Raw genomic sequence first — 14,230 nt, forward strand, 5'->3', positions numbered from 1 at the left:
TTGAGTTCCATGACTCACAAACGCTGCAAACAAACGCACGTGTTCGACTCTTTCACACATGTTGACATAAGCGCTGAAAAGACATTAAATCCATAAATCATTTATGTTTCCATGCTGCCAAATCGGGTGTGCTCCGTGGCTTTCAGAGTCTGAACTTGAGCGATTTTGAGCGGAGAACGACCGGGTGGGGTCGTATCGGTGGAGCAGCCTATAAATAGCCTGGCTGCATGGAGCTGCATAAAGCTGCACGTGCGCCGGGATCGTCGGGATGTCTCCGTCAGGGCGTCCCAACACGGTCCGGCTTGTATTCCTGGGAGCAGCGGGGGTTGGCAAGACCGCGCTCATCCACCGATTCCTCCACGACGGATTCGAGCACAAGTACACGCGCACTGTCGAGGAGCTTCACGTGCTCGAGTATGACACCGCGGGCTCTGAGGAGAAGATGCGGCTGGAGATACTGGACACGAGCGGCAGCTACTCGTTCCCGGCTATGAGGGAGCTCTGCATCCGACACAGCGACGCCTTCGCCCTGGTGTACGCGGCAGACGAGCCCGACTCCTTCGAGGAGGTGCGTCGACTGCGCGCCGAGATTCTGGAGCTGCGCGGCGGCGGCAGGAGCGTGCCCATCACCGTGGTCCGCAGCAAAGCGGATCTGACCGAGAGCGAAGGTCGAGCGCCGGTTGCCTGTGACGCCATGGCCACGGTGGAGGCTGAGTGGGGCGCAGACTTCGTGGAGGCGTCCGCGAGCACGGGCAGAAACGCGGTCGGGGTGTTCAGCTCGCTGCTGCAACAGGTGAACCTGCCGCCACGACTGAGCCCCGCGGCGTGGACACGCAGAGACACCGTGCCTAGGCCCCGAGCTAGGAAGAGACCCTCGCCGAAGAAGCACAACAGCTGTGTTCTGTCGTAGAAACCGCTGCAGCTGGACTGCGCCTGCTCAGTTTCGAGCCCGTTCTCACTCTAAAATGTTACGCTTTGGAGCGTGTTGCAGTTTAACACCTGTTCACGGGTGACGGCTCCTCGGGTCACTTTAATGTGTCTGAAAGCCAGCGGGGCCTGTAATGCTCATAGTTTAAGGGGAGCAAACGGGATGATGCACTTTATTTGAGTCCTGTTTTGTGTGTACATTTTTATATGGTGTCAGTAAAATAACTTTGTTGTAAAATGTGTCCGGTGCTTCATTTGTAAACCTTCCACTGGTCTTGGCACATCTCAAACGAGTCTGTCTATGCGTGGATCATAGAGTTAAACACCAATGTGAACAAGTGTCTGATGGGCCCTAGAGCTTTTTTTCTTTCTTCAATAATCAGAAATCTCATAATGTGATGGTTAAAGTAACCATCAAAGCACACACACCTGTTCTTTTTCTCCTCTCATTCCCTTTGTCTGTTTGGTGGTCTCCTCTTTTTCCTCCTTTCAGCACCTCTCTTGCCAGTAGACTGCTACAGTCCCGCTCCCGGATGAGTGTTGAAACAATACACTGAAAAAAAGGGATTGGCCAGCTCCTGGATTTACATAAGCATCTTGCGTGTATTTAACACAAGTGCCTCATGCTTTAAAGTTAACTTTAACTGCATAGTGTAGAAACTACATGATATGCAGAGAGGCTAGATTAAATTGTTCATATCATGTTCAAGTGAAGTAAGTCAATAATATATCAATGTTAAATCCCGTGACACTGCACGGGTTTCAGACTCGCGCTCTTTAGATCGTGGTTTCAGGAAGGCATCCATCTCAGTCAAGTCGAGCAGCCACCTCTACTGTTTTTTAGTATACCAAAAAAAGTAAATTGGGTGGTTGTTACATTAAAAAAGTCTAACTTGTAATTTAAACACAATAATTTCATGTTTCTATATGAACGTAATTAAATCATGAAGAATCTGTACGAAATTCAACAACTTAATTTGTTCTTGTTGACATTACATGATACAATCTAGTAAGAGTGCTTAGTTGCTGAACTCATGGAATTCACAAGATCGCACAAGATTTCAAACTGCAGGAAAATCACTGGAGTTGTAAGAGGCAGACAACTACACACACACCACGTGCATGCTATTGCTATTTATTGTGGATTATTACAAAAACAAAAAAATTCTGCATCAAATACAGGAAATCATAGCTTTCCTACATTTGCTAGGTTGTTGGCATGGTGGTTAGTGCTGTTGCTTCACAGTAAGAAGGTCCTGTGTTCAAACCCACATTCTGGCTAGTTTGCAGGTTTCTCTCTGGGTATTCTGGTTTCCTCCCGCAGTTAAAAGTCATGCAGTTGTTAGAGTTAGGGTTAACTGGTGATTCTAAATTACCTGTGAATGTAAGTGTAAATGGTTGTTTGTTTCTATGTGATAGACTAGTCAGCTGTCCAGGGTGTACCCTGCCTTGTAACCTATCACTTCAGGGTTATTTCCCAACCCCCCTGCAACCAGGATAAAGATAGAAGGATGGTAGTTGTTGAAGACCTATTCAATTTTTATGGTAACCAGGATCTAGACCTTGTAAAAAGTAAAGTGTGCGTGTTAGTCCCCATAGGGAAATAGTTCTTCTGCATTTAACCCATTCACCCAGTGAAGCAGTGGGCAGCCACCAGTGTAGCGCCCGGGGAGCAGTGTGTAGGGATGGTACCTTGCTCAGTGGAGTCGAACCCCCGACCTTCCGATCATGGGGCCACCACTCTACCTACTGAGCTATCCCTGCCCGTTGTTGAACATTATGTAATATGAAGACAGCATGTAGTATTTAAGTGACCAATAGTATTGGGATAAAAGTTATTGAATAGTGTTGAAATAAAATGACAAAACTGTGAAGGATTAAAATATTCCAAGAGCTCAACTTACATCATCTGAACATGTTTCAATCGTGTTTTATGAACACAAAATGCCGATGTTTATTGATTATGAAAAAGTTGATTTAACTCAGTTGTTTAAGTTTCTGCCAAAGCAAAACATTTGTGTGCAACCAATGTCCACTATTGAATCAAGTAAATCCAACATGGCCTTTTTTTTTCAGTGATAGAGCCCAGAGAGCTTTTATGAGAAAAAGCACTTTTGTGAGGTCCCCACTTAGAACATTTATAAACTTCTTTTTTTGTCAATAAATAAGTGAATGAATAAATTAATGGATAAATGATCTTGTGAAGGCAGCCTGGCTCTTTCTGGAAACTTTCTAAAAAAAAAAAAACTAGACACCCCCCCCCCCCCCCCCCTTTTTTTTTCTCATGTTGTTTCGTTTATTTTGGAAGTAGCTAGCTGACCTTGGGAGATACCATTAGTTTTATCAGTGTAGGGGAGGAAAAGGCAGGTCAAATGCAAATAAAACTACTAGATTTTACCAGTTATGATAAAAAAAAAAAAACTAAACAAAAGACTATATCTATGTTTTGTTAAAATATGAGTAAAGTTTGAGATGATACAGTTCTGGTCTTTTTAAATTCTTCTCTTGGATGTACCCGCAAATATACATGGGCCCCTGAGGACGTGACCAGAATGGCAATTGGCAATTGAACCCACAGTCTGTCGATGCTGTGATATTTTTTTTTTTAGAGAAAATGGACACTGAAAATCAGTTACAAATTACTGTGACTATTCAAATTTATCCTCTGAGAAAATATTTCTGATGGGAGTCTCTTCCATTTATTCCTAACATCCTCGCATTCCAAGCTTTCCAAGATTTACATCTTAAAATCGTTCCTCTGAGTTATTAAATCGATGTACAAAGCCGATGAGCATATTTTTTTCTAGTGATAATGAACAACAAGCGCCATTTTCGGCTTAGCGTGAGATAGTGCATCATAAAAATAGCTCCTTTCTTTGCTTGAAGTTGTGTCGTGACGTTTTAGACACACACACAGACACTTATATGAAGTAGAACAAAGGGGCTAAGCAAACACGCTGGTCTCATCATCTGTCCTCTCTTCATCCACTTGTTCTCTTCTTATTTTCCTCTCTTTATCACCATGTCAGTTGTAAAATCTGTTGCTAAGCAGATATTAATCGTGTCTGCCACAAAAGCATTAATATGAATGAGGAGCAGAGGCTCATGCAGCACACAAGGGCTAAAGAACAGAGGCTCCTGACAAGGATGAATCTGCATCATTACACATCAAAAATGTCACACTGTTGGATTAAAAGCTTTTGTTTATCTTTTACCAAGAAGAGTGAACAACATGAAAATTAAAGTTTGAATTACTTTATTTGTCAGCTGCACGTGGCAAGAATAAAAGAACACCTGTGCTCTTGGACAGGCTTCTCAGTCATTTAGATAGGGAACAGATCAATAAAAAAGAAAACCAATATACACATCTTATGAAACAAGATGATAAAAATACAGAATAAATAAAAGCACAATGATTCAAAATACATATAAACAGATGGGTGACAATGATGTGATTAAGAGAAATCTCTGAAACATGCCATGTGTGTTTGTCTTGGATGAAGATGAATCCCATTATTTTCATTCTTGAGAAACAACTGAGTGCACTATGGACGGAGGCTGTGATGCTAGAAGAGACTATTTCCATCACAACAGAAATGTTTCATCAGGCCTGAGATGAACACTCATGACAGCTTAGCATAGATTTACAGTAACCACATACACACACACACACACACACACACACACACAGCATAAATGATCCACCAGTGCACCTCAGGGGTGGAGGGTTCAGAGAATATTACAGCACTATATATAAAGTGTATCAGCTTTCGTAGCAATTAAGGTTTTTGTAAAGCCAACATACAGTTTTTCTTATTTTTATTTATTGAGTGTGATAATAATTGTCATTTACCAGAACTAGCATTAGTGGCAATTGTAGAAGCAGCAGGCTAGAAGTAAAAGGCATTAAAGGCAATGACGCAGAGCAAGGCTGTAGCCATGGAGTCAAGACTGGGGTGAAGCAAAGGCCTGGGTGGTTGGTTTATCATGACTTTCAAGGTGGACCATGTTTGCCACAAATTTTGTTTCCACTCCACGCAATTCTTAATCATTCTTCTTTCCATAGTTACACTTCCAGTGAAAAATTATTTACATAACCTTTTTCATGAATGCTCCGCCTGAAGTTAAGTCTAGTTGGTGTTGCAATGACAATCCCATCAATTATTGTGTGGAACTATAATATATCCTGAATGTACACAAAAGTTTTTAATGAAACTAATGAAACACAGACATTGCACTGACTAACACTCGATCATACTTGATCCAGAAAAGGTTTTAATGGAAATATGGTGACACTTTTTGAACAGTCCATTCAAAGAAATTCAGTCCTTTGGTTCACTGTATAACTACAGCCTTCAACAACAGCAATTTGTTATGGTAGTGATATCAACATATGTTAATATTGGGACCCTATGAAGTTATAGCTTTATATTGCATTCGGGAAGTTATAGGAGTGACAGTGCCCCCTACTGGCTAAAAACAGTAATAACAATAGGTTGTGTGTTTTACATGAATGTACAGTCTACATGTTGTAGCTGGTTATGCTTTAGAGTTAATTAAACTGGACAACCTCACGACTGATAATTACGAAAAGTAGTATTACACGAGTAATAACGAAACAATACTTATCGAAAACTAGTGAGGTCAGCGTATAAATAAGCAAAGGTTATTGCAGTGAGTAGTCTCATATAAATTAGCCTATAGACTGCTGCCTCGACTAAAACTAAATCGGTTACAACAATCCACGATGACGACTATTTATTCCGGGCTTTTAGTTAAAAAAAGAAGAAGAAAAAGAAAAAAAATCAAATGACCATTAAATCCACGTTATCTACTTGGGTAAAAAAAAAAAAGAAGAAAGGGAAAAAAACGGATGTATGTCACGATTAAAGCCCACCCCGACTACATTTCCCATCAGTACTCGCTTAGAGAAAACAAGGAGAAACCAACAACAGGGATTCAGCCAATAACACTGCGGAATGTGACATACTCGTTTAGTGATTGGCTATTTTTGCCTGAATCTCCCACGATGCTTTGCTGCAATACCTTAGAATTCAAATCGAGCGGACCAATCAGAGAGCACCGTAACGACCGAGGCAGCATTTTAAACTTGTAGCAGAAACTGTTGTCAAAAGGCAGGACGGGTTAACGCTGCAGCCATCGACGGACAACTCTGGCGATTACTTTATTCAATATTTTCGTTTTTAAAAAATAATTATAGTCTAGTTGCACCGTGTTTTAATTGTCAATGAAATGTTTAAGTAACAACCGCGTCTAAAGCGTATTATAGCTAGTTTTGATTTAAATTCAGAAGTGCAGGGAGCACGCTAGCTTCCAAGGCCAAACTAACGTCGGTTAAGGTAGGGTTAACAATACTCTCTTCCTTGGGGTTTATCATTAATAACTCTATTGCAAAGGGGCTTTAAAACGTTTCTTTTTACTCCCGGCTAAGAGCACTTTAATCCAAAATGAGCGCTGGTGTTGCAAAGCCGGCGAACCCGATGCCGCACGTCGACCCAAAATCGGCCACTCTAAAAGAAATCCCAGATGTTCTGGTCGACCCACGCACCATGAGACGATACACTAGGGGGAGATTCCTCGGAAAAGGTGGTTTTGCAAAATGCTACGAAATCACAGACGTGGAGACAAAGCAGGTTTTCGCCGGAAAGATCGTGCCCAAATCGCTGATCCTGAAGCAGCACCAGAGGGAGAAGATGACTTCGGAAATCTCCATTCACCAAAGCCTCAACCACCCCAACGTCGTGGGCTTCCACGGGTTCTTCGAGGACGATGATTTTGTGTTTGTCGTCCTGGAAATCTGCAGGAGAAGGGTGAGTGCAGAGAAAGTGTCCTTTCTGTTAACTGCGGACGGCCAACGGTTACCCTGGCGGTCTCTTCCCGTCACAGTGCAGGAAGCTTGGCCTGTTTAAAACCACAGGAGCTCTGAACATAATTCAAATGAGCCACTATTCCTAAACTCAGTATTTTGATGGCATTAGTACTTTTTAAAATCCTTTCTTTCTACACTACATGGTAACCATCCGATATACTTGATATTTGTTGCTGCTTTACTGTCTCAGTGCCCCAGTTTAAAATCATTTTCTTCTCCAATTCAGTCCCTGCTGGAGCTGCACAAGCGTCGTAAGGCTGTCACAGAGCCCGAGGCCCGATACTACATGACTCAGCTGCTCAAGGGTATCCAGTACCTGCACAACAACAAAGTGATCCACAGAGACCTGAAACTGGGCAACATCTTCCTCAACGACGACATGGATGTCAAGATAGGTAATTTGCTCAACTCAGCATGATGGCAGGGACTCTAAATGTCAACTGGGTATATCAGCAACCTGCTGGTTTTAGAAGAAAAGGATGAGGCACACCCAGGTCCTTGCGTCAGTAATTTCTCATACTTCAAGAATGAACTTTTGCACACAAGTGTGCCTCTTTACAGTTATGTCCCCCTTTTTTTCTTTTAAAACAGGGGATTTTGGCCTTGCCACAAAGATTGAGTTTGATGGTGAGCGGAAGAAGACCTTGTGTGGAACACCTAACTACATAGCTCCTGAAGTGCTCTGCAAGAAAGGCCACAGCTACGAAGTGGATGTCTGGTCACTTGGGTGTATATTGTAAGTCTGAATACACAAGCACACCTGGAAACGGAGGTGTTACGGCCACTGAGTCATTCACACCTTGTAGTGTCCATTCTGATGCCAATGCCAAGCTTTGCACATCTGCTTGTTTAATATAGGTTTTTTGTCTTTTTACAAAATGCAGCCTTATGAGTCCTAATGGTTTTATATTTTCCCAAGACATACTTCTAATGATGTATTAGAAAGTTAAAAGTTGTTTAAAAAACAAAAATCTGCACAGTCACTTTTACCTCCTCCTTGTCTGAATTCTTAGGTACACTTTGTTGGTGGGCAAGCCTCCATTTGAGACCTCCTGTCTGAAGGAGACCTACAACCGCATCAAGAAAAACAACTACACAATCCCCTGGGTGAGGCGGTTTAACACGATGCTCTCTTTTTTTTTTTTTTTTTTTTTTTAAAGAAAAAAAATTGTATACAAAGATGCTTTTTCGTTTAAGTCGTATCAACTTAAAGGCAATTGTCTTCGTGCAGCATATCAACCCAGCAGCGACCACCCTCATCAAAAGGATGCTGCATGCCGATCCCACCCAGAGACCCACCATTGCTGAGCTGCAAGCGGACGAGTTCTTCACGTCCGGCTACATCCCCTTGCGCCTGCCCACGACTTGTCTCACAGTGCCCCCGCGATTCTCTATTGCCCCTTCCACAGCCACCGAGCTCAGCCAGAGACGCCCGTTGACAGCTATAAATAACAAAGGTAATCCTCCCAGCAGGAAGAGAGTTGAAAGAAGCCCCAACTCTTCAGACGCTTAAAGCAAGGCTGAAATATTGGAGATGAATTATTTTAGTTTTTGCAGGAATGTTAATGATACGGGTTTGTGTTTCCAGTAGGGACAGAGAAGGTGGAGATGAAGGACGAGCCTGCACCACGGTGAGATGTTTGTCCCACTGAATTTGAAATAATGGAAATATTTATAAAGTACAGGTTTGCTTTTTGTGACACATTTATGTATTTGGATGTTTTGACTGGTGTAATCTGTGTGTAGGGAGGTTGAACCGTCGGAGAACCACCTCAAAGACATGCTGCAGCAGCTCAACAGCATCATTGCTGCCAAGCCTTCTGAGAAGGCATTCGTCCGCCAAGGTGAGTGCTGTCTTTTTATGACTGTGCTGCATATTTCATTAAGCTGGATAATCTGCGTGTCAGTGCTTCATACAGAGATGTAAATTCTTTTAATAAACAGAGGAGGCAGAGGATCCTGCATGCATCCCCATCTTCTGGATCAGCAAATGGGTGGACTACTCTGATAAATATGGACTGGGTAAGTATTACACTTAGACTCCACATCCATCCATCTGCACTTGAACACCTAGTTCAGAACAAAACCCCAAAACAAAGGAAACACAACTGTGATATTGGCTCATTTATGAAGTTGTCTAATACTAATAGTGTAATATTGAACCCTAAAGAGAATTTATACTTTCACTGTGAAAATTGGTAGTCATTGGCCTCCATCGGTGGGCTGGGGCGAGCATATAGATATAGAGAGATATAGATTTCCTTTATTTTGGAGTCAAAAGTGATCAGATGGTATAAGACGGGTGGAGCTAGTGTGATGCCAAAGCTGCAGGTTTTCACATGGATTTATTTGACTGCCATGCGACTGGATTTCTTTTTGCAACCTTGGGCTTTCGCCCCCTGGTGGTCATTACATAGAAGACACGTTTAAGGGACTTGTGGTTAAACTTCACTTTTGAACCCCAGAATCTATGTCCCAGTTTTTATACTCTTTATGCATCGGTTAATATCTATTGCAAACAATTGCAGGAATTACGCTCACTGTAATTCGGAGCACAGATGACGTGTTTGCTAGTTCAAAAGAAACCACAGAGCAAGCGTTGGCCTTAGATTGACTGAGGTGTTGCTTAACTAACAAGTAGGGTGCCTCGTCTTACACTTTGGTCTAAATGCAGGTTATTTGGTTATTTTAAGTATTGAGCGTTGTGCTAAGTACATTTTGTGTTTATGAATATTTCAAACAAGAGTTTCTCATCTTCATTTCAGGATATCAGCTGTGTGACAACAGCGTTGGCGTTCTGTTTAACGACTACACCCGTCTGATCATGTACGCTGACGGAGACAGCCTGCAGTACATCGACAAGACTGCAACTGAATCCTACATGAGCGTGCGCTCTTTCCCTTCCACTCTCAACAAGAAGGTAAGAAGTTAGACCTTTTGTTTTGTGTATGAGACGAGGTTTTAAATGGTCTCCGCCCTCGTTTTCATACTCAACTCAGTGTTTCTCTCTTCTTTGTAGATAACATTGCTGAAATACTTCCGCAATTACATGAGCGAGCACCTGCTGAAGGCTGGCGCAAACATAGCACGTCGGGAAGGAGATGAGCTGGCTCGACTGCCGTACCTTTCCCTCTGGTTCAGAACCAAAAGCGCCATTGTGCTGCACCTCACTAACGGCACGGTTCAGATCAATTTCTTCCAGGTAGGACGCCACACCACCTTCCTACGGTCCTTAACTGGTTTACCTGTCTTGTGATGGCATATACAGATCCTTTATTCATGCTTTTGTTACTTTGTCTCTGGCAGGACCACACCAAGCTGATCCTGTGTCCGCTGATGGCTGCAGTGACCTACATAGATGAGAAACGAGACTTCCGCACCTACAAGCTGTCTCTTCTGGAGGAGTTCGGTTGCAGTAAGGAGCTGGCGAGCCGCATTCGTTACGCCAAGCTCATGGTGGAGAAACTGTTGGACAGCAAGCCAACTCCCGCCGCACATTAGTCCCCAAGTGTCTTTAATCACCGGCTGCTTCTCCGTGAGTTCAGGACGGGCTCGAACTTTCAGTCTTCATCTGTTTTATGGGTCATGTTGTAATCCTTTTTTATTGCCAACACTTTCACACCTACTGTGACAATTCATCTTATATATGTTGTACATGGAAAATTCCCATCTTTCAGCCGCTGTTTTCTCTTTTAAAAAATTGTCTTCCTGTTTATAGAAACTCTCTTGTTCTTGTAACTTTCTCGATGAAGCTTGCGTTCCCGCTGACAGCACAGACTGTGTGTGTGTTCAGATGAGTCTAGACGGGAAAACGTGAATGTTCCCTTGGTTTACATTGAACTTAAAGTTGGAACGGTCCTCCGAGGTTTCCTCTGCATCTTTTGTTTGTACATAAAGTCCTGCTTTTCAAACTCGATGCTGAGTGGACAGACTGTGAGGTGGGAGGTTGAGACTCGGGCCAGCTGTGTGGGTGGACGAAAGCTTCTCTGGTCTGCTTCTCTAGTTTGTTTTTTCTGTGTCGTGTGTAGAGAAATGGACCATGTTAATACGTCTGCATCATGTACATTCTTTCTCTGTTAGTTTTACTTTTTATAATTCTATTTTTAGATGGCATTTTCAACAAGTTGTACAAACATGTACATACTGATGAATATGAAGACATGTTGTAAAGATGGATTAATTTTACCTGTGTTTAAATAAAGATTCTCTTGTACAAGGCACTTCATGTCTTCAGGGGGGGTAGTGTACAATCTGGATATTTGTCAGCAACAAAGATTAGTATTACAAGTCAGGGTGGTTAACTGGGGGAAAAACAAATAAATACCACACCAGCTGAGAACTGGCTGAACTTCTACTCATGGTATGACTGAAATCGTGGACGGATATCCTGTTTTCATGCACCCAGCACAGGATTCACCCCTTCTCAGGTCACATGTTGAGGTAAGCTACTTTCTCTTTTTCCCCCTTTAATATAAATGCAGGTGTCCTCTGATATTACACACTTAAACACTCTTGAATTTCATTTTCTGACTTGGTGAGATGCTTTAAATCATTGATGTAGAACCCATTTTGATCTCATCTGCATCAGACCAGTGAAACTGTCCTTTCTGTCAATGTACTGAACTTTAACTACACATTAATCCTAGAGATGCCTTAATGCTGAAGTATTATTTTAACAGATTGTCTTTTTCTACATTATAATGAAGTGCTGCTGCAGTATTTGAAATAAATCTGTCAGGATGAGACTTAAACTGAAGTAAATGTGTAAAATTACAGAAATCTGGAACTTAATTACTGTGGTTTGGTATGAATGGCTATGGGGGAAATCTTGATCAGTAGAAAAAGCTAAAAAAAAATCTATGGAAGTGCAATTAAAAGTCCAAAATTTTTGTTGCCCTTCACATTGTCCAAAGCCATCCAGTGGATTGGAGTCTGTACTGGGCCCATTCTGGCCCCTGTTTGAGACCCCTGGTTTGAACCATAAAAAGGATTATGTGATCATCCACTTCACTTGTCTCTTTCAGGCCTTTGGTGTTGCTTAGCTGGCCAGTGCATCCTACCCCATGTGACTTCGATATCGCTTATTATTTAATTGTGCAATTATTACTGTCTGTGGAAATGGAGCATCTGAAAATATTGTCAGTAATTCCTAAACATCAGTAACTTCAGTCACATCTTGATTGCTTCAACATACCGTGGCGGTGTATGGAACAAAAGTACTGTATTAAATATATATATATATATATATATATATATATATTCTCTTCTGCTTATCAGGGTCACAGGGCTACACATAGAGACAAACAACCATTCACACTCAGATTCACACCTATGGGCAATTTATGAGCAATTAATGGCCACGTGGTAGGGTCGAACTCATTAATAACTGAACCCCACTGTTGCCTGCTGGTCACCAACGACCTGACTGGGAACTCACCTATTTTTATGACTGTGGCTCGTAAAGATTTGCTTAAAGAAAAAAATGTGACCATGGTCCAGTAAACTATTAATGATGAAATGGAAAACAATCTACAGGGGAAATGAAAAACTGAATATTTCATTAGGGGAGAACTATTGAATAGTAACTACAGAGACAGTTAAATAATATTTATAAGGAGAAACATTGTGGTGGCATTATTACATAAAGGGAAATAAACAATCACCTCCCCCTTTGTTAGGTACATCTGTTTTACTTCTTGGTAATGCAAACATCTATTCAGCCAATCACCAGCAGCAAACCTCTTCATTTAGGCATAAACCTGAGCATCAGCATAGGGAAGAAAGGTAATTTAAGTGACTTTGAATGTTCCATGGTTGTTGGTGACAGACAGACGGCTCGGGGTATTTCAGAAACTGCTGATCTGCTGGGATTTTCCCACACAGTCATCGCTAAGGTGTTACAAACAAAAATATGCAGAAGAGCATCTCTGAAAGCACAACACATTGAATCTTGGACTGCAGCAGCAGAAGACTACACCACATGTGCCACTCCTGTCAGCTAAGAACCAATACATTTGGACAACAGATGGGAAAAATGTTTCATGGCTGATGAGTCTCGATTTCTGCTGCAACATTTAGAAGGCAAATTGTTGCTGTGCACGTTCATCCATCATGAGTACAGTGTACCCATCTTCTGATGGCTGCTTCCAGTGGGATAATGCACCATGTCACAAAGTTCAAATCTTCTCTGGCTGCTTTTTTGAAGATGACAATGAGTTTACTGCACTCATTTCCACAGTCACCAGATCTATAAATAGAGCACTTTTGGGATGTGGTGAAATTCACATCATGGACAAATCTACACTATCTGTGTGATACTATCATGGCAACATGGGCCACGATTTCCAAGGAATGTTTCCTGCACCTTTTGTAATCTTTGCTACGATTAATTAAAGCAGCCCTGAAGGTGAAGGGGGAGGGGCTAAAGTGTCCGGAAAGTGTATATTTTGGGGTAAGAATTTGAAACAACCCCCCCCAAACCGGATGTATTGCATTATTTTTTAACTGTCCTGTAGCTGGTAAATAATATAATATGAAATTTAAATTATATAGCTTTTATACCTGGTAAGCTCACGGTTATTTTGGGCTTTTAATGATTTCTCTAACTTTCATTTCATAACATACATCTGTTATGACTTTTTAAAAAGTAAGAGTGCACAAGCTTGAGTTTATTTTGGATTTTTTCAAAATAAAGTCCAAAGAACTCACGGACAGCCCACGTGTTTTATGGTCAGACAAGATAAAGCTTGAACTATTTGGTCACAGTGACAAGAGTAGGAGTTTGGGGGAGTAAAACTACAGAACACTGTAGTCAGCTGTACCAACTGACAGGCCATCATGCTCTGGGACTATTTTGCTGCCGGTGCTACTGGTGCATTGAAGAAAGTGGATGAAATTATGAGGATGGAAAAATGCCTTAAAATTCTTAAGTTTCACCTCAAACTCAAAAATATTCACTGTTTTAATAATTATTTAAAAGGACACATCAAAACTGGTTTTGGATTGGATAAAGCAGGCTAACACCAAACCTCTAAAATCTTGTTCCCAAACCCCCTTTTAAATATTTGTCGACAAACATTTAAAGCCGGGTTCATGCCCGATCAACTTGTTTAAATTCACCACCAATTCTGACAAGAATTACGATTAAATATCAGGACAGAATTATGACAAAAGCTTGCTGATGATTATCAAAAAGGATCTGGTCATCTTTCTTTAACACGGACAGCCGACGTTCACGTCCATGATGAGTGTAAGTAAACTTCTGGCCTTTAGTAATTTTATTACTACAGGATCCATTTCAGTAATATACTCGAGTAATCGTATTTCCAACGCTGCATACTTTTTAAAAACATGGTCTGTTGTTTTGAGCCACAGTTGTGGCTTAAAGTAGATAAAATGTACAGAAAATAAAGA

General features: G+C 41.6%; 2 protein-coding genes across 2 annotated transcripts; both read left to right on the forward strand.

Annotated features, from left to right (window-relative positions):
- The first annotated feature begins 219 nt into the window (after nucleotides 1-219).
- Nucleotides 220-1,344, forward strand: LOC146707411 (GTP-binding protein Rhes-like). Its single transcript, XM_085460860.1, has one exon. The coding sequence runs from the start codon at nucleotides 269-271 to the stop codon at nucleotides 908-910; it is 642 nt and encodes a 213-aa protein (XP_085316986.1). The 5' UTR covers nucleotides 220-268; the 3' UTR covers nucleotides 911-1,344.
- A 4,596-nt stretch (nucleotides 1,345-5,940) lies between these two features.
- On the forward strand, nucleotides 5,941-11,037 carry plk1 (polo-like kinase 1 (Drosophila)). Its single transcript, XM_085458754.1, has 12 exons — nucleotides 5,941-6,287; nucleotides 6,380-6,758; nucleotides 7,044-7,212; nucleotides 7,409-7,553; nucleotides 7,831-7,924; nucleotides 8,049-8,274; nucleotides 8,406-8,448; nucleotides 8,564-8,661; nucleotides 8,762-8,839; nucleotides 9,583-9,737; nucleotides 9,837-10,019; nucleotides 10,124-11,037. Exons 2-12 carry the CDS (start codon nucleotides 6,396-6,398, stop codon nucleotides 10,316-10,318), a joined length of 1,749 nt encoding a protein of 582 aa, XP_085314880.1. The 5' UTR covers nucleotides 5,941-6,287; nucleotides 6,380-6,395; the 3' UTR covers nucleotides 10,319-11,037.
- The last annotated feature ends 3,193 nt before the right edge of the window (nucleotides 11,038-14,230 follow it).

Source organism: Copadichromis virginalis, linkage group LG6 (genome assembly GCF_057382275.1).
Source record: "Copadichromis virginalis isolate Kocher_CV1m ecotype Utaka linkage group LG6, C_Virginalis_male_GT1.1, whole genome shotgun sequence".
Lineage (NCBI taxonomy): Eukaryota > Metazoa > Chordata > Actinopteri > Cichliformes > Cichlidae > Copadichromis > Copadichromis virginalis.